This window comes from Dermacentor silvarum, chromosome 5 (assembly GCF_013339745.2).
Source record: "Dermacentor silvarum isolate Dsil-2018 chromosome 5, BIME_Dsil_1.4, whole genome shotgun sequence".
Lineage (NCBI taxonomy): Eukaryota > Metazoa > Arthropoda > Arachnida > Ixodida > Ixodidae > Dermacentor > Dermacentor silvarum.
This window is the reverse complement of record NC_051158.1, coordinates 168,004,023-168,028,658: the sequence shown is the minus strand read 5'-3', so window position 1 is coordinate 168,028,658 and position 24,636 is coordinate 168,004,023. Positions and strand designations below refer to the sequence as shown.

At 46.8% G+C, this 24,636-nt stretch overlaps 2 protein-coding genes across 2 annotated transcripts in view; both read right to left on the bottom strand.

Moving 5' to 3' along the window:
- The window catches only part of LOC119453871 (zinc finger protein 675-like), a 2,199,134-nt gene that overhangs the window by 1,310,524 nt on the left and 863,974 nt on the right, over positions 1-24,636 (bottom strand). The gene's annotated exons all lie outside the window — the stretch shown is intronic.
- The window catches only part of LOC119454549 (gastrula zinc finger protein XlCGF57.1-like), a 1,708,166-nt gene that overhangs the window by 1,183,437 nt on the left and 500,093 nt on the right, over positions 1-24,636 (bottom strand). The window contains exon 3 of the mRNA XM_049666971.1: positions 1,473-1,484. Coding sequence (XP_049522928.1) covers positions 1,473-1,484 — 12 coding nt within the window. The remainder of the gene's footprint in view (positions 1-1,472; positions 1,485-24,636) is intronic.

Below are 24,636 nucleotides of genomic sequence, written 5' to 3'. Positions count from 1 at the left end.
CGTTTGCTACGTATATTGTGAACCTAAATAAAAAAGTATTTTTGTTTGTAGTTGTCAAAATGGAGAAAGCGTCGTCATTTTGTCTTACGTGGCAAACATGCTACCTTGCAAATGTTGTGCAAACACATGTTAATACTGCTAGGGTGCAAAAATAACATCTTGAGGCTTGACTTTACTAGTGCATTAGCAAACAATGTGTTAAAATAGGTGGAAGCATACTGAAGGATTGTGGCAGTGCACCGTCTCCGAGAACAGAAAGTGAAACAGTGTAACTGTCAATTTTCACTGGAAGCTTTATTGCGCAATGGCTACGCTGCTGACAGTGAACTTGAAGGCACTGTGGTGAACTTTCCCTTTGGGCACCGTGCACAAGTTCTACTGATAACAGCGGATTCAATTCTATGCAAAGGCAATGGAATTTGCTCACTAGTGTGTCAATTCTCGAAGTGAAAAGGCGTGACTTTTCACATCACCAAAGGTGGGTAAGAATTTAGCACACTGTAACAAAAGTGCTGCGGAACAACTATCCGTTGGGACAAATTGGTGGTATGGAAGAAGTCCCGTTGGCCACTGCAGTCTGCAAACACTGTGTGAAGGACATAAAGCTGCCATCGACGGGAGACCATCAACACAAGTTTATGGCCAGCACTCACCTCAAGTGTATGGCCAGCAGTCACCTTCACCCGACCTACAGGTCGGCTGAAGTGATCGGTGGCGTGATCCTCAGGTGCCCAGTGAGTACTGCTCATTGCACAGTGACAGTGTTGCGCATGCCTAGTCCTGCTGAGTCATCACTGATGATGTGCTGTAGGATTTCGTGACTCACCGCCGTCGCAGAACAAGAACCCTGACAGTTGCCTGTGGCTCTCGCCTCTCTCAATGAATGAGCATATTGATAAAACAAAGTATGTTTTGCAGTTACCTGCATTAAAGAATTTTTTTGTTTCGATTCTGTTCACCTCAAGCTCAGGGATCGACTTACATTCTGCACTGATCTATATTCACGTTTTTATACTAATATGCTGATTTAGGCATAACCAAGAGACTCGCTGGGCTTAACATTATCGTAGAGCAACCTAAGGACTACAACAACACCAGGACAAGAGGGCTCTGAATTAAGCTCTAACAACTAAGGTGCTTCAAGTTGATCAGTTGAGCAGTATTTTTGCATTTTGCCCCAATCAGAATGAATCAGAATGCAAACAGGAATCACAAACCAGATAAGATGCCCTTGGCAGCAAAATGTCATACACACTTGAGTAGGTCATACCAAGGTAGGTAGACTTCATTTACCAGAAACACACACAAGCAAGCAAAAGTAAAAGAAGTGCCAGTCAATGCCCACCTAAGGTGGAGCTTGACTGCTCCACAGCCTCCGTAGTCTGCATGCTCCTCGACACGCTCCATGCTTTCAAGGAGCACCCGACAGACTTGTCAACCAGAGGCAAGCTGCACTGCAGGCCAACCTCGACCTGACTGATGACCTTGGAAGGGGCGGGGCATTGCTCTTTGGCAACAGTGATGCATTCACCATGGCTCATTGCATTTGTGAGGCCAGCAGAAAATAATTGGAGTGATTGCAGTCCTGTTACAGCATCGAGAATGAGAGGTAAACACAACAATTTAATAAATGTTGGGGAACCTTACAATGCACAGCAATGGAACACAAAATAACTCTTTCGGTTCAGTATTCCTAAAGGGCTACAAGGGAGAATCCACACTGTATACTAGAAAGCAGGGCAGCCTTTTTCTGTGCAAGGTTTACGACAGAAGAACTTATTGCAGACTTTTCTTTTCATGTCGTATATTTTAGAACTATTGGTGGAGTCCAACTAACACAAAGTGACTGCAAAATCCTAAGGTCATCGCCATCAGCATATTTGATGTCCCCTAAAGGATCCCCAATCGCCCTATGGCTTTTGCTAGCCGAAACGATCCTATGCTTGAAAATTTTCTATTTCATCCCACTGTCTGCCGTCCACTATTGCACGTCAGTTCCATCGGTACCCATTCAGTAACCCCGATAGACAGTCGATTACCTGCCTACACATTACATTGCCTGCCAATGTCCGACCACCAACCATCACAGACCTACAACTAACAACAAAAACATTTGAAAGCCAAGGAAGATATCCACTTCAAATTATTTCACTGCAGCCACACATCCATGCCAGAATGAAACGTACAGAGTACATCACACTACTACACATAAAGCTCAGAGCAAGTGGTGAAGCTGCAAGAATATAGCAACATACCAACAATATACCAACAGTTGCCGTTCACAATTTAGACAAATACTGAGACATTTAGACACACCTGCAGAGCTGTTTCTGATGTGGTTGAGGCAATTTAAGACCTTGTTCTGGTCGAATGACATTCCCTGTGTACGAGACCTAACCTAAACTAAAGCTTTCGCACACCATTCACACGCATCGCTCATGGGGCAGCCATTGCATCGTGCAGACAGACACATTCTTATGACTCAGCCAGACGCTGAGGATGCAATTGGCAAGCGATAGTGCCGCTCATGCACAAGGCGTTGGTGAACAACTGTGGTCCCTTAGGAAAATGGCTCACAGCTGAGAACGGTCGTTGGTAGTTCACAACACAATTCTTTCTCCACAAGCTATTGTCTCGTGCCAGCTGGAAACAAATTTTGTGGATTCTTCTTCCACTGTGTCTTTTTTGATGGCTTCAGGCATCAAGTGCAATACAATATTAAAAGCGTTCTGGCCTACACAATTTTATATGCGAGTTTAACACATTTTAACTTCCAACATTTAAATGGCCTTCCTTAACAGCTTAAATATGAACATGCCTTGCCACCTGTATAGCATGATAATGTTGTCATACATCACTCAAACCACCATTAATTAAATACACCTTTACTGCAGCAGCACAAGTATTATAAGAAACAGCACGCCTTGAGCAAACGGATATACATACCAAATTCTGGACTGAGCTGACCAGCAGCAATCAGCCTTTGTGGCTATTTGTTCTGAACGATGCAGAGACCACCTACATCTTGATGGGTACAACAAATATCAGCAGAACCTGCAAAGGCAGCAGCAAAGTAAAACACATGAGACAAATGGCTGTACACGCAGCCAGGGATATGGGCCCAGGGCACTTCACCATGTAACCGCGACAAATTGAAACATGTGCTCCTCATATTACCAGGAAAAAAAGGTTGTTTTAGCTGTAAACGTTGTGACTGTATAGAGTTGGTCTAGGTAGTTCTTAACTGATATCCTAAAAACAGCACAGAATAAAATTAAAGCAGACACAGTGCCTGTGTCATGTACCTTCTTGGTGTTGTTTACAATGTCGATCACAGATACAAAGATATAATTACGCACATTATTCGTGAACAACGAAAGAAACGACAGTGTGTATAATCGAGCGATGAGCTAATTCATGCTTTCATGTATGTTTACCTTTGAAAGTGCTCTAATCAACAGCTGCAGAGAAGAGAGTTTGTTTACCTGATCGCTCACCATGTACACATTGCACACACAACTCCACAGCTGACCCATAAGAGCTGCTGAGAAGCTTCAAGTGAAGAGACTTTCACTATTTGAGTGCCACAAATGGAAAGTGCTGACAATACTAGCTCAGCACAAGCAGTGAGGAAGGGAAACAAATGGATCCCTGCAGCCATGTGTGTGGCCACTGCTAAGCACAATAGCAAAACTATCCACTGACCTCTGCATAATTAAGAGACGCGTAACCTATAGTCATCTCATAAAGGTGCAGAAAAAAAGACCCCCGAGAAAGCATTTGCAGCACTAACAGTTAAGTGTATGTGTTGGCGCGTGGGAGGTGCCGTTTTTTTTTTTTTTTTTTTTTTTTTTTTAACATCGCGACATCAAGACACGGCAACACACGCCTAGCTGTCGCACATTACTAACAGTGGCACTCTACTGTTTCAACCCTCATCCCGCGATTTCTGCGAGACTGCGGTGACTGTTGCGCGCTAGCTAGCATTCCGAGAGAGAGAATCAACTTTTATTGGTGCCAGCAATCAGGGCGGACGCAGCCGCTCTCCGCCTAGCAGACGGCCGAGATTCCCTGGGTGCCTCGGCTAGCTGGACGGCCCAGATCTGGTCTTGCTGGTCTGAGCTGAGCAGCAGGGTCTCCCACTGCTGCTGGTTTTGAATTTTGCGGCCCTCGAAAGGAGCCGCCTTCGAGCATGCTCATAGAATATGTGGCAGATCCGCCCTACCTTTACATAATTTGCATTGATCATTGTATTGCCCTGGATAGAATCTGCTGCATGCCACCGGGTTAGGATACATGTTTGTTTGCAGGAGGCGCCAGGCCACCACCCGTTTCCTCGTTAGCGCGGGATGAGCTGGCGGGTACCGTGCCCTTCCCAGCCAATAGTAATCGGTAATTTCTTTGTAGTAGACCATGCGGTCTCCTCTCGTTCCCGGCTGGGCCGGCTCACTTGCTCGGCGAGTCCTCGAGCTACGTTGTGAGCAGCCTCGTTGCCGGATAGAGAGTGCGCGGGTGCCGAAATAATTTGGATTGTCCCGCGATCAGCGACCGTCATTTTGAGCGCCTCTGGCACGATGCGTCCGAGATACAAACGCGGTTCTTCCTACAAGTGTCAGCAAAGGATCGGGTAATCGTACAAAACTCCTAGCAGTACTCTCACCGGTGTTCCAGATCTGCTGCGGTAGCACCATAGAATAAGGAATCAACTGCGCATGCTTTGCAGCACGGTGTAAAAAGGAAGGTGATCCGACGGCGGCGCGAGGTGCGGCCATGGGGCTCTTGCGTTGCCCAGGGGGCGCTGCAAAAATGGTGCTAAAAAGCGCCCTCAATCCGAAACTGGGTAGTACCAAGCTCGGTCGTCTGCTTCGGCAAGCACGTTTACAATATGGACCCGCCACTTTCGGTTGTGTTGTACCACGGCTTGCAGGGAATATCGGGCGCCTAAGATTTTTCCATGGGTGGCATGCTGCGTAAAGGCAAGAAATTATGCAACCCGAATACGTGTACGCCGTTCAAGCAATAAGCGGCGAAGTTTTCGCGCGGTGTCAATCGCAAGTGAAGCGAGTCACGCTCCTGCGAAGTTGAACTTCAGGTAAGGTTTGCACGCTGCTAGATTCAGGCGCACAAACGCGAGGAAATGCTTTCTATAAATGAATTCACAGCAGCGATAAGTAGACATGTGTACGGAACTGCTCGAGCGCACGACGGTACGCGCCGCGACGGCAGCGGTCTTTCAGCATGCCGCGGTGTACGAACTGCTCGAGCGCACGATCGTACGCGCCACGACGGCAGCGGTCTTTCGACATGCCGCGAAACGGCAGGTCTCCTGCAATCTTTGTTGACTGCTTGCCGCTAGACAAGTAGTTATGCCTGCGCAGTAGTGGCCATCTGTCTAGCAATTGATAAATAACTGATACAATGCATATAAGCTCGCACTAACGTACGTACGTGCGGATCGTGCTGCAGCGCGCGCTCGTGCACTGCTCGCTTGATGTAGCTTTTATTGACAGCGCTCGAACATCGATGTGCTGTAATCAATACTACCTTGCTGTGCTGCCTCAACGTGCTGGCTTGAGGTCAAGGATGAGCACATTCAACTCTCTAACCTGTGCTGCTCGTAGTGGGGTAGTGAATTGTCACCGAATCAGCCCGACCATTTGTGGTCATTTGCACGCACTTGGTCACTTAACCACTTCGCACCGGTCGAATTGTTAATTGTAGCTGTGGCCGGGTCTCGGATCGTGAATCACCAGCCATGCCTGCTGCTATGTCGGTCTTCCATTTCGCTTACCCAGCGCGACGAACTGCAGATATCCAGCGCGCCCGACGCTCCGCAGCGTGAGGCCTTGAAGGAAAACGGTAGAATCTGATGTTGGGATTCAGGCCGTCTTGTTCATGGCAGCCCACGACGCAGCAATAACGACGGTGACGCTTTTTCGAGGCTGAGCTAGGTCTCTCCGGATCGGCGTCGCCGATGTCTTCTGCTTCCAGCATTACGTCCCACGGCACACGGAGAGTCCGTTTTTGTAAAACTATAGGCTGCGGCCAGCTCGCAGCCTGGTCGCCATGGTCTGTGAGAAGTGACGAGCCTTTTCGCACTCGAAGCAGGGCAGAAAAAAGTGCGAATCGACGCAAAACGCGGGCTAGAAACGTGCTTCGCCACACCCAGGGCTCAATACTATCCAAGCTGGTACTACCCAGATGACGTTTTTCGCCGCCACCAGGCGCCGCTACTATACCTCAAACTCCAGTGCAAGACGCCCATACGCCGCTGCCGCAAGGGGCAGCACCTGTTTTGGGGGCCACTTTTTCGCTCGCTTTGCTGGCGCTTTTAAGGGCACGCGCGGCAGAAGTGCTTTATTTCGATGAATATATGTCGTTCGCCTGCTTAAAACGACTCTACTTGGTTGGAGGAACGTCCCTTTATATTTCTGCCGTCATTCCGATTGACTCCGACGCGGCGAGCAGCGGTAAGCGCAGCGCGCCGTCTGCTCGAGCAGACGACGCGTTTCTCTCGTGTTCGAAATGACGATATTTTGACTGTAAGTGGCATGAAGCCTTCTACCTGCTCAGGATTTGGCGTCTAAATAACTAAAAAATGCATATCTTTGGGTATGGGTATTTAATTGCTGACGGAGGTAGTAAATTATCCACTGTTGTGCCGCTTCTCTACCGTAGCCGTGCCGCCACCGCAGATTTCCTGCAGGATAACGCGGCGGCATCACGCGGTTGCTGCTGCGTCGTTTTTCTTTTTTTTTTATCGATTACGTGATTTTTATTTTGCGTGGTTCATGCATTTGTGAGCTGTAGTAAAGATGCACTCTAAAACGAAGAAGAAAACTGAACGCTGGTGCTTCGTTCCTGAGTGCAATTCTGGGTACCGGTCGTCCGCCGAAAAAAAAAGTCACAGTTTCGCCCTAAGGGCGAAGCAATGAATGCGATAGCAACACAGCAATGTCATACGAAGTAAGGTGAGCGGCTTTGGTAGCAATATGAATTGTAGTAAACATGAGCTGATTATAAGTAAGCAGGTGTGCTGCGTCGTAAGTAGACCGACATGAAGAGAGACTCGATGACCACGAGAAGGCGCGTGTGAAACGGTGGTGTTGATGAGAAGCGCTTCCCGTGGGCAGCGCGTGCGAAGGGACACACCTGTAGCGCTGCACTGCTGACCCGGGCAGCATTGCATGTGTAGCGTGCGTTGGAAAATGTGGCCCGACTATTACTAACTGATTGAACAAGCGTGGTGTGAGCGCGCACAAACAAACATGAATAGATCGCACTGAATGACTGCAGACAACGACTGTCAAAACGCTGGCAGCAAGCGCATACGCCGCAGCAACGTTCGAAGGTACGTGCGGTCTATCGCTTCAACGGAAACTGAGCGTCGAATGCACGGCGCATAAAGGTGAGAGCCGTGTGGAGATAAGCGACGGTGCGAGCGAGCGACGAGCGCGGTTGTTGGCAGTAGGTCACTCTAGTTGGCAGAGTAGAAGTGCGCCCCCCCCCCCCCCGCTCCCTCCGGCGCTGGCTCCCCGCTTCCTTGCTTGCGCTTGGGAGATTGAGTGCGTTCGCTCTCCGTGATAGCGCGCATCCCCGCACGCTTCCGCTCGGGCATACGGCGCGCGGCGAAGATTTTATCTATAGAGAACCTCACGGCGACGGCGACGCCGACGGCAGAAATCCGGTTGAAGTGTCCATATAATTGCTATCGCAATAAAAGTATCATTGTTCCCAGCACCGGCGTGCAAAGACGTGTTTCAAAAGTGGGCTCGCAAAATAGCTAGATCTGACGGGCAACTCCAAGCGAATAAAGCAAACTTCTCTAGGAAAAGTCTGCAAGTTCAAATAAACTTGTGCCTGCATGCATGTGTTTTAAAGCGAAGCTATTAAGGGCTAGTTCCCCCAGGATCGTGTCCGCGTGTTAAAGAAAATGTCACAGTTTCGCCCTAAGGGCGAAGCAATGAATGCGATAGCAACACAGCAATGCCATACGAAGTAAGGTGAGCGGCTTTGGTAGCAATATGAATTGTAGTAAACATGAGCTGATTAAGTAAGCAGGTGTGCTGCGGCGTAAATAGACCGACATGAAGAGACTCGATGACCACGAGAAGGCGCGTGTGAATTCGAAAACGGTGGTGTTGATGAGAAGCGCTTCCCGTGGGCAGCGCGTGCGAAGGGACACGCCTGTAGCGCTGCACTGCCGACCCGGGCAGCATTGCATGTGTAGCGTGCGTTGGAAAATGTGGCCCGACTATTACTAACTGATTGAACAAGCGTGGTGTGAGCGCGCACAAACAAACATGAATAGATCGCACTGAATGACTGCAGACAACGACTGTCAAAACGCTGGCAGCAAGCGCATACGGCGCAGCAACGGGCGAAGGTACGTGCGGTCTATCGCTTCAACGGAAACTGAGCGGCGAATGCACGGCGCATAAAGGTCAGAGCCCTGTGGAGATAGGAGACGGTGCGAGCGAGCGACGAGCGCGGTTGTTGGCAGAGAAGAAGTGCGCCCCCCTCCCTCCCTCACCCGCTCCCTCCGGCGCTGGCTTCCCGCTTCCTTGCTTGCGCGTGGGAGATTGAGTGCGTTCGCTCTCCGTGATAGCGCGCGTCCCCGCACGCACGCTTTCGCTCGGGCATACGGCGCGCGGCGAAGATTTTATCTATAGAGAACCTCACGGCGACGGCGACGCCGACGGCAGAAATCCGGTTGAAGTGTCCATATAATTGCTATCGCAATAAAAGTATCATTGTTCCCAGCACCGGCGTGCAAAGACGTGTTTCAAAAGTGGGCTCGCAAAATAGCTAGATCTGACGGGCAACTCCAAGCGAATAAAGCAAACTTCTCTAGGAAAAGTCTGCAAGTTCAAATAAACTTGTGCCTGCATGCATGTGTTTTAAAGCGAAGCTATTAAGGGCTAGTTCCCCCAGGATCGTGTCCGCGTGTTAAAAAAAAATGTCACAGTTTCGCCCTAAGGGCGAAGCAATGAATGCGATAGCAACACAGCAATGCCATACGAAGTAAGGTGAGCGGCTTTGGTAGCAATATGAATTGTAGTAAACATGAGCTGATTAAGTAAGCAGGTGTGCTGCGGCGTAAGTAGACCGACATGAAGAGAGACTCGATGACCACGAGAAGGCGCGTGTGAAACGGTGGTGTTGATGAGAAGCGCTTCCCGTGGGCAGCGCGTGCGAAGGGACACACCTGTAGCGCTGCACTGCCGACCCGGGCAGCATTGCATGTGTAGCGTGCGTTGGAAAATGTGGCCCGACTATTACTAACTGATTGAACAAGCGTGGTGTGAGCGCGCACAAACAAACATGAATAGATCGCACTGAATGACTGCAGACAACGACTGTCAAAACGCTGGCAGCAAGCGCATACGGCGCAGCAACGGGCGAAGGTACGTGCGGTCTATCGCTTCAGCGGAAACTGAGCGGCGAATGCACGGCGCATAAAGGTCAGAGCCCTGTGGAGATAAGAGACGGTGCGAGCGAGCGACGAGCGCGGTTGTTGGCAGAGAAGAAGTGCGCCCCCCCTCCCTCACCCGCTCCCTCCGGCGCTGGCTTCCCGCTTCCTTGCTTGCGCGTGGGAGATTGAGTGCGTTCGCTCTCCGTGATAGCGCGCGTCCCCGCACGCACGCTTTCGCTCGGGCATACGGCGCGCGGCGCAGATTTTATCTATAGGGAACCTCACGGCGACGCTGACGGCAGAAATCCGGCTGAAGTGTCCATATAATTGCTATCGCAATAAAAGAACGAAAACTAGCATCATCAGAATTTCGGCTCCATGTGCGTGGCGGTTTCCCCCCAGTTGTGCCTTAATACAGGTGTCAATTACTTAACTATTATTGAGTAATGGGTACAAGTAATACTTGTATTCCATTACTCCATTACATTACATCCATTACTCAAGTAATACTTGAGTAATGAATTACCAACTTGCCCGGAATGTGCTCTCACAGATGTCAAAACGGAGGAGTAACATGACTGATAGGTCATATGACATCAATAACATCACATGCTCGTCAATTACGTCGCGATTAACGATAATAAAATCACGTGTGGCGCACACCCGCATTGGATATGCGGGTATGAGCTGGAGACAATAAAGAAGGAAAGAGAGTACGAAAGAAAGAAGGAAGCTAAGAAAGAAATCACGTGGTGGCTCATACCCGCGTTGGATATGCGAGCATGAGCCGCCGAGAGGAGGAGCGGGAGAGATCTCGCCGGCGTCGCGGGCGAACTTGACGCAGCAAACGCACTACTTGGCCATCGCACCGGGCGAAAACAAGACACCGGTGTCCTTGCTCTTTGACGAACATGCCGAAGACGCTCAATATTTTGACTGGCTGATGAAGAAGAGGTGTACGATTACTCCAAAGAAGATGATGCTCTTAAATTATCGCGAGCTAGGCGACACCAACAACTACCATCTTGTCAGCGGCCGCTACAGTTGTTGTAAATATCCTGTAAATATATTGCTTACATCTTTTTCCCCGTAACAATTAAGATAATCCATAAAGATAACATATAAATTCACTATAGCAATATTCACTACAGCAGACTCACCATAGTCACAGCTTCGCTGGCTTCCATCTTCACAATAGTGGAAGGGCTCTGGATTTCTTTTAATTCAATTTTCCTGTTTGTAACGGGTTTAAATACATGTTTCTGCAAAGGAGCAGGCAAGCATTTAACAATGGGAATAAACATTAAAAACATGGTTTGAATTAGCTGCAGCAATTCATAATTGTAATGGGAAAAACGGGATGACACTAAAGTACATTGGAATTAAAATTAATGCTAAGTTGCTAATTAGTTGCAGCGATTAATAATTGTAATGGGAAAAACGGGATGACACTTAAGTACATTGGAATTAAAATTAATGCTAAGTTGCTATCTGGAAAAGTTCCGAATAGAGAGTCTGGAATAAAGCTTTTTCCTGAAATATAAGTTTGGTTAATTTCTCTATCTTAACTATAATGCATAAGCTAATATATCCTTTCATTTGCACTATTGATGTTTTTTTTGTTTTTTTTTTCAGCGGAACATGTTTCCGCAAAGAAAAAAAAAAGTGGTGCATTCAACCGTTCGCTAAATGTTTACATTGCGGAATGTAAAGAAAGATGCGTGTCCTGACATTTCTGCACCTGAAAGGAGGAGCCTAACACGATCTGAATGAATGTGTATCTCTCTGATACACTTTTGCTTCTAAATCTCTTGTGCCGTGTCGAACCGCGTCATCAAGTCCAGTTTCTCGTTGGTGCACGCCACGTCTCACTCCGTCCCCTCTCGACGCGGACGCTTTCACGGGCATCCGAGAAGAATAAGCTGCAAGATTAGAGTGTGGCATATGTTAGTGCAGAAGCTCAGAAAAAAACAAGAAAAAAAAACACTTAATACTCAGAACTGGTTAGCACAAAGTAGCACCAGCGAGATCCGTCGGGCGCGAGCAGCGCTACGCAGTATGCCTACGCAGTACCCCCCCCCCCCCCCCCCCAGTAAATCCGGAGCCTGCCCCCGGCCTCCCCCCATTTCTCGCCAAAGTGTCATCACCAGAGTTCTGTTGCTCACATCATTTGCGGTTTCTTTAGAGTTGCCTCAACGTTTCTAAAAATTTTATTGTGGCTGAAAGCTTACTGCATCAGTGCGGATGTGCACGGCTTTACATTCACACTTTCGCTTTATTTCTGCAAATCCTGACCATAGGACGACAAGCGCATTAGAAGCGCCAGCGGCGGCTACCTCAAGCATTTTTTCTCACTTCAACATTTTTTTTTTAACACGAAAGTGTTTTATGCCGGGGTCCACCAAGACTTCACTGACGTATTTCCGTCACGGAAATACGTCATACGGAAATACGGAATGACGTTCTTACAATGTACACGAACATAATACAAAGAAAGAAACCAGAAGAAAAAGTTCCACAAACATGCAAAATTTGGAAATCGAACCCACGACCTCTCGGTCCGCGACAATAGATCGCCGAGCGTTTAACCCATTGCGCCACAAACGCATTTGCAGAGAGCTACACAGACGCGCCTTATATATCTAACACTCCTCCGTGTACCCGCGCTCTTGCTCGGGGCGGTGCCGCCGCCTACGAGCAGAAAAGAGAAGTACTGCATTATGACACTAACGCGCACCGACAGTGAACGCTTCGGTGGTCTCAGCACTACGACGCCTCGATGCCAGCATTCGAAGGGACGCTGGCATCAAGAAGCACTACCAACTTCTGTGGCGTTCACCGTACTACGGTGGCGTTCACCGTACTCAGCACAGCGGAGCGTGGCCTCCGCAATTAGCTCTGAAAATGTTTCTGAAGTTGATCGCGGAGGCTGCAATTACGACGCGCTGTACGCGCTGATTTGACTCGGTGACGATTCAGTTACGTGCTTTGTCTTGCGCGTTGTATTAGTGTGTCAGTTACGTGCTTCGTCTTTCGCGTTGTGCTAGCGTGTGCAGCGTAGTGCAGCTTCCATATGCACGACGGTTGCTCATGGTCATCGACGTTGGTAGTCGTGATGGAGGAGACGTGCCACCAGGCGTCAGAGTGGGTGCATCAACGCCTAAGGGCGCTTTAGCCACAAAACACCAATAGACATTATATATCAATGTGCAATAAACATTACACTACTTCTGTGAAGACACGTTTCACTTTCGTGTTCTATACCGATTCCTATATAAGAGGGATCAACCACATTTTTTTTTAATTTCGACTGTGAACACTATACACACACATACAATATATTTAAATATATACACAGGAATAAGTTTGTTACATTCTTTAAAGAGAAGGATTTAACCAAGTAACAATTATTTCTAATTGTAAGGATAGGTTATGCCTGGAGAATGAATTCGTTGCTCTATGTTCACCTCCAATTACCTCTGCCTTACGCTAGCGTATACCTACTTGCGCATGCAAGTTGGAAGACGCTTGGAATACAGGGATAATTGGAGATCGCAGGGAGAGGCCTTCGTCCTGCAGTGGACATAAAATATAGGCTGATGATGATGACGATGTTCACTTCTCACCCGCCGCGGTGGCTCAGTCAGCTAAGGCGTTGCGCTGCTGAACACGAGATCGCGGGATCGCATCCTGGCCGCGGCGGCCGTATTTCGAGAGAGGAAAAATGCAAAAACGCCCGTGTGCTTGCGTTTTACTGCACGTTAAACAACCCCAGGTGATCAAAATTAATCCGGAGCCCTCCACTACGGCGTGTCTCATAATCAGAACTGGTTTTGGCACGTAAAACCCCCAAAAGAAGAAGAATGTTCACCTCTCTTCAAATTGCTTTGCGTGCTTTTTTGGACCCTGAAAAATAAAAACCTGCAGTCATCAGTGGCCCCTTCAGCAGAGTCTTTTATCAGCGGTGTGTGAAATACACATGAATGTTGTGTGTCTGAGTATTGCTACTGTTTCCAGTAGGCAATGCTAACGACTCATAAAAAAAAAACCAACCAAAAACTGTTCTAATAATTTACAATATTTATTAGGGATGGAAACATCCCCACATGCCTGCATCGGTCATAAATAAAAATAATTTACTCAGTAACCGAAGTGAGGCTAAGCCGGATTCACTTGCAATCAGAATCAATAGCCGCCATGCGCAGCAGCGCTTATACTCGCACTAAACGTAAAAAGAAGAAAAAAAGAAAGAGGCGCAGTTTCGCCCGAACGGCGAAGCATCGATTGCCATAGAAAATTAGTAGACAGCTATATGAAGTAAGGATAGTAGTTTTATCGGCCGTATAAACTTCATCATTCAATTATCAAGTATGTTGTCAGCGCGCCCAAGCAAACATGAACACAGCACATATCGGCCGTATAAACTTGCAAACATTTGCTTACTAACTGAATTATCAAGTATGTTGTCAGCGCGCCCAAGCAAACATGAACACAACACACTCGATGACCTCTGACACTAACCGTCAAAACGTTGGCATATGAAAGTGCGGCACCAGCAGCAGCAAGCAGTGATTTTCGTACTGTCTATCGCTTCAACGGAAACTGAGCGGAAAAAACACAGCGCGTACAAAGGTATTAGCCGTCTGCGGATCGCTTTCAAGATACCGCGCGCAGATTACCGCCAAAAGAAAGCGCGCGACCCGCGTATGTAGCACTCCCCAGGCGCACGGACAGCTGCAGTCACTACAAACAGATACGCGCCGCGCTTGCCCCCCCCCCCCCCTTCTCTTCTTTTTCAAAGCGCACGCTTTATCGATAAAGTGACCGCGCGTTCAAGACTTGTACTCTGCGCATGCGCCGCTGCCTTCTCCTCTGAGCCTTGCAAGAACCCTAAGCTTAGCGCGCTGCCACTGCGCCGTCTATAGTGATGTCTTGTGAGCATTAGCAGGAGGCACCTTCGCGTTTGAGCAGGTGGAGAATCCGAGATAGGAGAACCAAGCGAAGCGCCATTGTGTCCGTTGTGGTTTTCATGCACACAACTTTGGAAATCTAGAGGACTTTAAAAAGCTCGCTGGTTTTTCAACGAGGTAGTACCGTCGTGTCCAGGCCCTTTGGATGCGCCTCACTCGTCTCACTTGTAAAATTAAGCGAGTGCCTGCCCATGCAGACAAGTTGACAACTGACGTCTGCGACCTGATCGGTCCGTACAGGTGAGTGAAGTCTTCCATTATTAACGCATACCCCTTCGAATACACGACGTCTTTAGTAGAGGTTCACTGTCACAGTAATCGTCGTCAGCACGAAAGCAATGTGAAGTGCATCGTCATGATACTTTGACTTGCGTTAACTATAATACTATACGCACGTGATCGTACATGGTTCTTTATGGCAGCCTTGCGCATCTGGCGGCGTCAAAGTCGTCTACCACGTCAGCAGGAGCGCAAGTGCCCGCGCTTAAGCCACCCAGAGTGACCAAAAGTGGTCGGCGCTGACTGATTCGGAAAATTGTTGATCTCGTTCTAATGGAGGGGTGCGTCTTTATGAACATTACGTGGTGGCAAGTTTAATAAAAGGAAAAAGTGGGAGCTATCGCATAGTTCTGAGCCATTCTGTACCAGGACGGCAGTCTTACAGAGACAGTGCTCCTACAATAAGGCATGTACGAGGTATTCAGTTGGCAAAACTTATCAGGCGCTAATACGAGCCGAGGAGGCAGTGAGGGAACCTTCAGGAACAAGTGAAAAGTGAACGTGCGTGGTTTTGATTGTGTAAGACAACTACTGTGTAAGACAACTACTGTGTTTATGTAAGGATCGTGTAGGCACGGAATGCTTGATCGCGTAGAGAATCTCCCTTTGAGGATTATTCGTTCTCGCAAAATTGGTTCCCAGTGGCAGATCTATTATTCCAGTTTAAGAAATTGAGAGAATAGCCTTTAAAAATAGCAACAGTTTGCTCAAGTGGCAATAGATTGACAAAATGGCTTTGTATGTAGTTTGACTAATGTATTCCAAAATGTATGGTCATGCTGCACAATATATTCACAAACATGCTAACAGCCACACAACTTATTTCTATTTTCACAACAGCCGTGATCTGCACCTTTGTGGTAGTTCTTTAACGTGTGACACTTTGTTCAGCGTCCTCATGCTGCTCCCGCGCCCAAAAAGTCATTCCTGTGTCAAACTATGAGCCCGAGCTCCTTCGCAGTGAAGCCAGCACATATTGCCATGACGAAAGTTAAAACGCGCATGCTAGCGCCAGCAACGAAAGTGGGTAGACACTCAGGCGTAAGAAAAAGCAAGCTGCATATTCGCTTGGCGCATCGCTCATCGAAACAATTCGTTTTCGCGGCTCTCGGCAAAAGAAACGCGCCGACTGCGGTTTAATGTACCGCGGTGTCATGGCGCCTGTAAACAAAGTAACTGCACCGTCTGCACGCCTGTGAGAGATCTAAGGGGGCAATCATGGCCTGGTGGCACTTTGAGGGACTAGGAACAGGAGATAGAGCGTGTTATTTTATGCCACCGTCGTGCGGCAGCGCGCTCAAAGAATTAAAATAACATGACGTGTGGATGTAGTTCACAAATGTAGCGCCTGCATCTTCTTTTTACATGAAATGTCTTATCTGCTTTATATTTTTGTTTGATGGCAATAATAATGTAGCTGCAGAGATCACAAGTGTCTGGTTATTCGCGACCGATGATTATACTGTGATATGTTTGTTTGTGTTCTGCTTCTCTTTTATTTCAAAAAGAGAAACGTTGACGGCGCAGTAATGATGACATCGCAAATTGTACAACGCAAACAAAAATATCGCAGTATAGGGGGTGCATCATCGCACAGCACGATCAAACCGGACGTGCGCGCCTGTCAATGGTGATAACTGGACGACGCGCCCTATACCTTCAGGCTTGTTATGCCCTTGTTATGTTAGGCCACGCGCTCCGCTGTTCGGATTTCTTTTCATCGTGATAGTATGTATGGCATGTGTATTCGCGTATAGCTTGTAGACAAATGTAGGTTGATCGTCCCATATTCGTTGCCACGTGAGGGTATAAAATTATTCGCATGCTGGTCGGCCCATATTCTGAAGAAATGTATTTCTAATTTCAAGAAGACGCACACCTTTATTGCAGCGCGCACTAAATGATATTATGGGTAGCAGAAAATTTTTACAGCTCATTGCCACAGGCGGCGCCGTCATTCAGACTTGGCAAATCCTATTTTTTTGTGTGTGAAAATTGGGGTTTTTTACCGCGGGATAATTCTTCATGCTTCCTGAAATGGTCAAGATTCTTTTGTCTTTTTTAAAAAATTGAGCAGGGTTCCTACGCGCTTGACCAACTCTGAATATGAATATTGTACCAAACTTTGTATGTATATGCGAGTGTCTATTCAGAATGTTATTCATTTCCCTTGCAGACTGTTCAAAAGCAATGGAAAAATATCTGATCAGGAAACGGAAAGCCCCCGGTGAAGACTGCGAGGAGAGCTGTCCCTCATCCAGTATTTCCAGTTCAGTCGCTGAAGCTTCACCGCGCGCTGATGACGCTAGCACACCAAGCTCTGTGTGCACTGCAGAAGCCGGTCCTTCCAAAATTCGATCCATCGGCGAGGTTTCTGATGCACCATCTACAGAAAAACAAGGGCGGCGCTTCCATCCTACTTGGAAAAGTACCTAGAAGTGGTTATCTTACAATGTCCACAGTGACAAGGCGTTTTGCGAGACCTGTTGCACAGCATCAGAGATGAAACTGCTGCTCCCTAACACTTCCCAAGACAAGGATTCTTACCTGGCATTTGTGAAAAATGGTTTCTCAAACTGGAAAAAGGCAATTGACAGATTTAAATCCCATGAGAGGTCTAATTTTCATAAGGAGGCATGTAATGCCATCGTAGCTGCAAAAGGCAGCGCGAATGTGGCATATGCTTGTGCCAAGGGAAAGGCGAAAGAAATGGACGACGCCCGACAGGCTCTCCTAGCAACACTGTCGTCACTACGGTACCTGTCGACCCAAGGCTTAGCAATACGTGGCCACGAAGACACAAAGAGTAATCTGAGGCAGCTGCTGTCACTCCGGGCTAATGATATTCCTTCATTGCGATCGTGGCTTTTAAGAACAAAATACAAATGGATTTCTCACCAGATTTTAAACGAGATGGTGGAACTCATGGCACATGACATCCTTCGTTCACTCACAGACGAAGTTCGTCCGGCGGAGCACTATGCTGTCATTATGGACGAGACAGCAGACATTTCTGTCAAAGAACAACTTTCAGTTTGTTTTCGGGTGGTCATAGAAAGCCTGGGAGTAGAGGAGCTGTTCTGTGGGTTTTTCAACACGACGGACACCATAGCGACGAGCCTCTTTGCTATATTGAAATACATTCTTTGTAGATTTAATCTGCCAATTGAAAAGTGCCGCGGGCAGTGCTATGATGGTGCGGCAAACATGAGAGGAAAGCACCAAGAGTACAAGCTCTCATGCAAGAACAGGAACCTCGCGCGCTATATGTACACTGCCTAGCGCACAACCTGAATTTGGTTTTTCATGATGTCGGCCAGAAAGTAGACATGTGCCGTGATTTTCTTTACGCCGTCACTGAACTGATAAACTTCGTGACCTGCTCTCCAAAGCGCGTTGCTTCTTTTCAAGAGATTCAGGTAGAAGAGGATGTGAACTTGCGAAAATTCTGCCCGACAAGATGGACGCTTAAGGCTTCTTCATCACTGCGATCAGTTCTGTCAAATTATAGCAGTCTCATAACGTTTTTCTCTGAAACAGCATCAGAAGAGCGAACTGAGGCCGGTGCGAAAGCCAGCGGATTTTTAAGGATGCTGTTCAAGTTTGAATCGTTTTTCATGTTGATGCTTCTGACAAAAGTGTTTTCACGAATGGAAGCACTGAATACCGCCTTACAAAAAAGAACGCTCAGGTTTGACCAAGCGGAGAAAATGGTGAAATCAGGTCACTGCAAGCGTCGCTGAACTGAGGCAAAGTTTTCTCTTGGTTTGGGAGGAGGTGTTGGCAGAGGCAGGAAAAGTAGGAGTTGAGGATCCGTGGGTTCCAGCTGCTAGGCGAAAGAAAACTCCACACCGCTATCAAGAAGGTTCCTCAGCTCACGTGTTCACATCAGCGGAGGACATGTACCGCCAGAGGTACTACGAAGTACTTGACACTGTACTGTCCTCGTTAAGCGACAGATATCCACCTGAGATGTGGCAGCATATGTCACACATTGAGCAGTTTGCCACAGTAAAGCAAGACGAAGCATACATAACAAAGTTCTACGGTGACGACCTTGAACGAGGACGGCTGATTTTGCACAGAGACATGCTCATTGACATCGTAAGCCAACAAAAGTCGGCACCATTGCACACATTCGAGGACGTCGTGCAGATGTTTTCGGGGGAGAAGGGCGAACACCTGCGAAACCTTTTGCGAAACCAAGCTAACAAAAATTGCGTTGACCATACCGGTGTCGTCAAGCACATCCGAGAGGTACTTTTCTTGTCTTCGGCGACTGAAAACGTACCTGCGGTCGACGACTGCACAAGCCCGTTTGAACCATCTGGCCATTTTGCACACTCACAAAGAACTCTCCCGCAAAATCAATTTAAATAAAATTGCCGACGACTTCATTGCTAGAACAAGTGCCCGAATGAACACATTTTCCCTCAAGGTGAAACCATCCCATCAGACAACGAAATGTTGTCTTTAATAGGAAAGAGAAAGTTGCCAACTCACAAGTTAAAGCTAACCATTTGGCTAAGAAAATAAAGCAAAAAGTTATTTCCAGGAACGAAAACGGGGTGCATGACAGGGCAAGTAGGGTGAGGCCTTTTGGGTACGCAAAGACGCTTCGTTGCGCTATTTCTAAAGCTTCCCAGTCTATGCTGTGCTTTTTCCTTATTAATATTTATTTGTCATATGCTGCATTAGCTGCTCAAGAACGCAATCGACGCTCTTACTACTTCCTCTCGTGCCCTTTCCCACTGTTGAGATATCGTTGTGTCTTATTTATTTATTTGTTAATATGACTGTGTATTTCTGCGCCTGATAATTTATTACTCTATAATCATTTATTCCGCCGCCGGGAAATAAATGAAACCAGTGGCATAAGGCATGCTTTGACAAGTAAATAAAGTATTCCATCATGGAGTCACGTTGTTTTATGCTAATAATTGTAGTCATAAGTTGTGTACAGAAATTGTTATATATTGTGTATGTTTTATATATGTTATGTCTTATCTTTCCAACTGACCTTTAGTCAGGGAAATATTTCTTGACTGTGTCTTTGTATATTAAAACTTGCACAAATCGTTACATGGCTGTTTTCATTTATGTGTAGTTGTGCGACTTGTAGGCACAAAACACGAATAACTTAATCGGCTTTTCGCATGGCTCATCCAAGAGACGCGAGTCTCTTTGTGGTACGAGGGGACTCAGGTTATGAAATTGTATATATATATATATATATATATATATATATATATATATATATATATACGACCGCTTAGGCAAGCTGGTCGGGCCCCAGCCCCCCCCGGGAAAATGAAAACATTCCGCCTATGCACTGTACAGTTAAGCCCTTTACAGAAAAGTATGAGGTGTTCAGCTGTTTCCTCTTCTCCACACGCACCGCACAACGTGTCTATATCTTGGTACTTGACTCGGTACATCTTAGTCCGCAATACTCCCGTCCTGGCTTCAAACAAAGAAGAGCTTCCCCTAGAATTATCATAGATGTTTTCTTTCGCAATTTCTTGCTTGAAAGTTCTGTATGTTCCCAGTGCTGATTTCGTCTGCATCTCTGTTTTTCACAGACCCCTCTCTGTTAATTTAACCTTTTTCTTAACTACTGTTTCCTGGTTTGCACCCCTCCTGCAGTCCAAATATTTGATTGACAATTTTCTGGTCAGCTTCCTCCATTTTATGTCAACATTCCTCATGTACAAATAACTGAAAGCTCTCCTTGCCCACCGCTTTTCTGCCATTTCTCTCAATCGCTCCTCAAATTCTATCTTGCTGCTGGCTTCCCTGCCCTCAAATGACGTCCATCCCATGTCACCCTGTACCCCCTGATTTGGTGTATTTCCGTGTGCTCCCAGAGCCAGTCTACCTACCCCTCGCTGCTTAACTTCCAACCTTGCTCGAACCTCTGATCTCATGCACAGGACCGCATTGCTGAAAGTCAAACTAGGGACCATCACACCTTTCCAAATCCCTCTCACCACTTCGTACCTATTGTAATTCCACAGTGCCCTATTTTTCATCACAGCTGCATTTCTGCTCCCTTTAGCCGTCACATATTTTTCATGTTCCGTTAGGTACTCAGCCCCATTGTTTATCCAAACTCCAAGATATTTGTACTTATCCACCACCTCCAGCGTAACCTCCTGTATCCTATGCTCGCTGCCCTGATTATCATTAAAAGTCATGACTGCCGATTTTTCTTTACTAAACTTCAAACCTAAGCTATCTCCCTCTTTACCACAGATGTCCATTAATCTCTGCAAGTCTTCCTTGCTGTCAGCCATAAGTACAATGTCATCTGCATACATCAGTCCTGGTAATGACTGTTTAATCCATTCTCCCTGCTTGGAATAGGAAAGGTTGAAGCCAAGTCCGCTCCTCTCTAATTTTTTCTCTAATCCTTGTAAATACAGCATGAACAACAGAGGTGACAAAGGGCACCCCTGCCTAAGCCCTTGCTGTATCTCTATAGGCCCAGGTACCTTGTTTTCCCATTTTATAAGCACCTTGTTACTTTTATAGATATCTTTTAAAATATTTCTTACTCCATCTTCCACCTCTAGAGTGCCCAGTATGTCCCACAAGTCCTTTTGGATTACACTGTCATAGGCTCCCTTGATATCCAGAAATGTGAGCCATAGGGGCCTGTGTTCCTTTTCTGCTATTTCAATACACTGTGTCAATGAGAACAGATTATCTTCTAACCTTCTTTGTTTCCGGAACCCATTTTGTAGTTCCTCCAGCACCTCCTCGCTCTCCATCAATGCCTGCAGTCTGTCCTTTATCATCTGCATCACCACCCTGTAAACCACTGACGTCACTGTTATGGGACGGTAGTCGTTTATGTCGGCTTTGTCTCCCTTTCCCTTATATATCATGCTCATCCTGCTCAGTCTCCACCCATCGGGGGCTTTACCGTCCATTATCGTTTTGCTCACTGCCTCTCTTAATGCTCTCTTAGATTTTGGGCCCAATGTCTTTATTAACATAATTAGGATCCCATCAAGACCTGTCGGCGTGCTACTAGGCATCCTCTTCTCTGCCCTTTCCCACTCGCTTTGTTCAAGTGGAGCCACTGCACTAACCAGTCTATCCTCACCCACATGCTAGGTTTCTTTCTTTAAATTTTTCTGTCATCACTGTTCTTATATGTTTCATTGCCTCATCTCCTTCTACCTGAACACCTTGAGCTGTAACTATAAACCTCTGCTATAGGCTAGTCTAGGCTAGTCTGCTCTAGGCTAGTCTCTAGGCTTTTTTCTAGGCAGCTTTTTTTCCCTCGTCCCAACCACTTATGTGAAACTCCATGTATGTGGTAAATAAATGAACTTGAACTAGGCTGCCCCCACGTACAGCGCCCCTTGCGGCACCGGCGCGCTTTGGTCACCGGTTTCCGCGGCCGCTTTTCACACCTCGTAGCCACCCTTCTAGCCACCCTAGATCGGGTAATCGTACAAAACTCCTAGAAATACTCTCACCGGTGTTCCAGATGCATTGTGGTAGCACTAGAGTGGCACTCTAGTGTAGAGTGGTAGGTATCACCACAGAACACCCATACGTATCACTAGAATACGGTTGAATGGGACTAGTGCCTCCTCTACAGAGGAGAGGAGGCACTGGTGGGACGGACGAGCGGCTGGGGCAACGCATGCTTTGCAGTGAGGCGCCCGACCTGGAAAAATACTGTGGCGGCGCTGCGATCGAAAGCTCCTTGGATTGGGCCGCATCAAGGTTGCACCATTGGAAACTGCTGGCGATACTGCAGGGCCCAGCGACGACCTTCCACCGAATTCCCGTGACATCCTTTTACAGCAAAGGCAGCAGCGGAGACGTTTTGGACATCCTCACTCGAATTTGAACAGCCAACAGGAGAGGGACTGGCGTCGTATTCAGACGAATACATACCCCAACCTGCACCACCTACACAGAATACACCCCACGAGGTTCATTGACGAGTGCCCGTGGTGCACAGACATACCCACACTGAAACACAACACATGGGAGTGTCCCAAGAGGCCTCCGCACATAGAGAGCCCTATAGTACTCAAACATCCACTCATGAGGAATAGGCAGTGGGAGGCATAGCTTGCGGACGAGGGCCGGGAGAGCCAATTGGCTCTTCTGGACCAAGCCCAGCGAGCCGCTCGTGCCAGTGGAGCCCTGGAATAGGGGCCACAACAAGCGTGCCTTCTTTTATTTATTTTCAATAAAGCTTTTACTCACTCACTTACTGGCGATACTGCTCGGCAGGGTCAACATACTACTTCGCGCGTTGATATTTGCGTTCAGACCGCTCAAATCGTGTTCATAATTGCATATGACATGTATTTATGCCTTAAGAATAAATTCCTTTCTTTCTCTTATTGATTTTATTTTTTAATACCGCTCGGTGACTGCGCGTGCATTGCGGCCGCAGTGTCGACTTCCATTATACTATGCTATTGTACGGTTCCAAAACAAATATTTTTCTCGTTCTTCAAGCAGCATGTATCTCTCGTGTGTATTGTTGTGCATATAGTTTTCCATCAGCAGGTCTTGCGAAACGCAGACGAAGCAACATATGTAACCTTCCTGCTTGCCGCTTCAAACAAGTAAAGCATATTTGACCCCTTCGGCGCCTTGTACTCAGATTTACGGGAAGCATTGTTATAGATAAAAAAAGAGTAAACTGTAGCGCAACATTCCATTCAAGTTTCCGCCTTCCTCGCATAACAAAATGCGGAGTAATTGGTACGGGGTCATTTATTGCGGTCGGACCTCGAGCGCCGAAAACGGTTTTAGTTAGTCATTCTATATGCTAATCTTTGGCCGTAAGCCGTACGTGGAATTTTTTCCAGTCAATAATTCAAAAAAGAAAAAAAAGTAAAAGAAAACAAAGTTAAGAAAGCCTGCGCGGTAGCCTAATTAGTGGCTATATAGTGGATACGGCGTTGCGCTACTAAACTGGAGCTCGCGGGTTCAATCCAGGTCGCGGAATTCGATTGGAACGAAATGGAAAAAGACTCGTGTACATTTAGGTGCACGTTAAAGAACCCCAAGTTGTGAAAACTTAACTGGGTGTCTCGTAATATCGTAGTGTTGCCACGTAAAACCGAATAAATTTTTTTAATTAAAAAAAGAGAAAAAGTAGGTGGCTGCGTTCTTCTGCTTTTTTCTAGGGGTGTAAACAAATTAAATCATTCTCGAGTCTGATTTCCGAGAAAAACATGTTACGCTTATCCTATATTTCATTCATAAATGTAATGCCGTTTCCAAATGTATGACCACTCAACTCAGCAGCTTGTATATTATAAACGGCTGCTTTCAGTTATCCGGCGCACTATCATAACGGCAATAATAAGCAATTAAAGGAACGGCATACCTCACTTACACGTGGAGATATGTGTAGATCTGCTGCATTCGTTGAAGAAGATATGCGTGGTGCCACATGGGGCACCCAGTTTTAATGGGTTGCAAACATGGAGAGACTGTCAAAAAAAAGTTTTCCTTGCCTGAATCAAGTCAGCAGATTTACAGGCTGCCCAAAACGGTGCGTTTATATTGAATGACAGCTAGGAACTTGTTAAGCAGGACTTAATAATATTAACACCCGTGCGTTAATTCTCTCAGGAACTTCACCTCTGCTTAACAGCCACGACTCTTTGGCAGCACAATCATTTGGAATAACAGTCCTCACTTGCATCGGTCACTCACCTTTCGGCGTTGTTCAGTATATGAATAACACTTGCATATATATAAGATGGTTCTGCCTGCTATGAATAGTATTTGTGCAAAGGAGAGTTTTATGTGCAGTATTCACTAATAAGTGTGTTACTGCAAACACGTACACTTATCCCCCCCCCCCCCCCCCCCCCGGTCGGGAGTTCTCACTTTTTCAATTCGTGCATTTAGAATATTTGCTATTTTTCCCTTACATATATATATCGTGAATATATATGTCTATGTACCCTTCGATTTAAT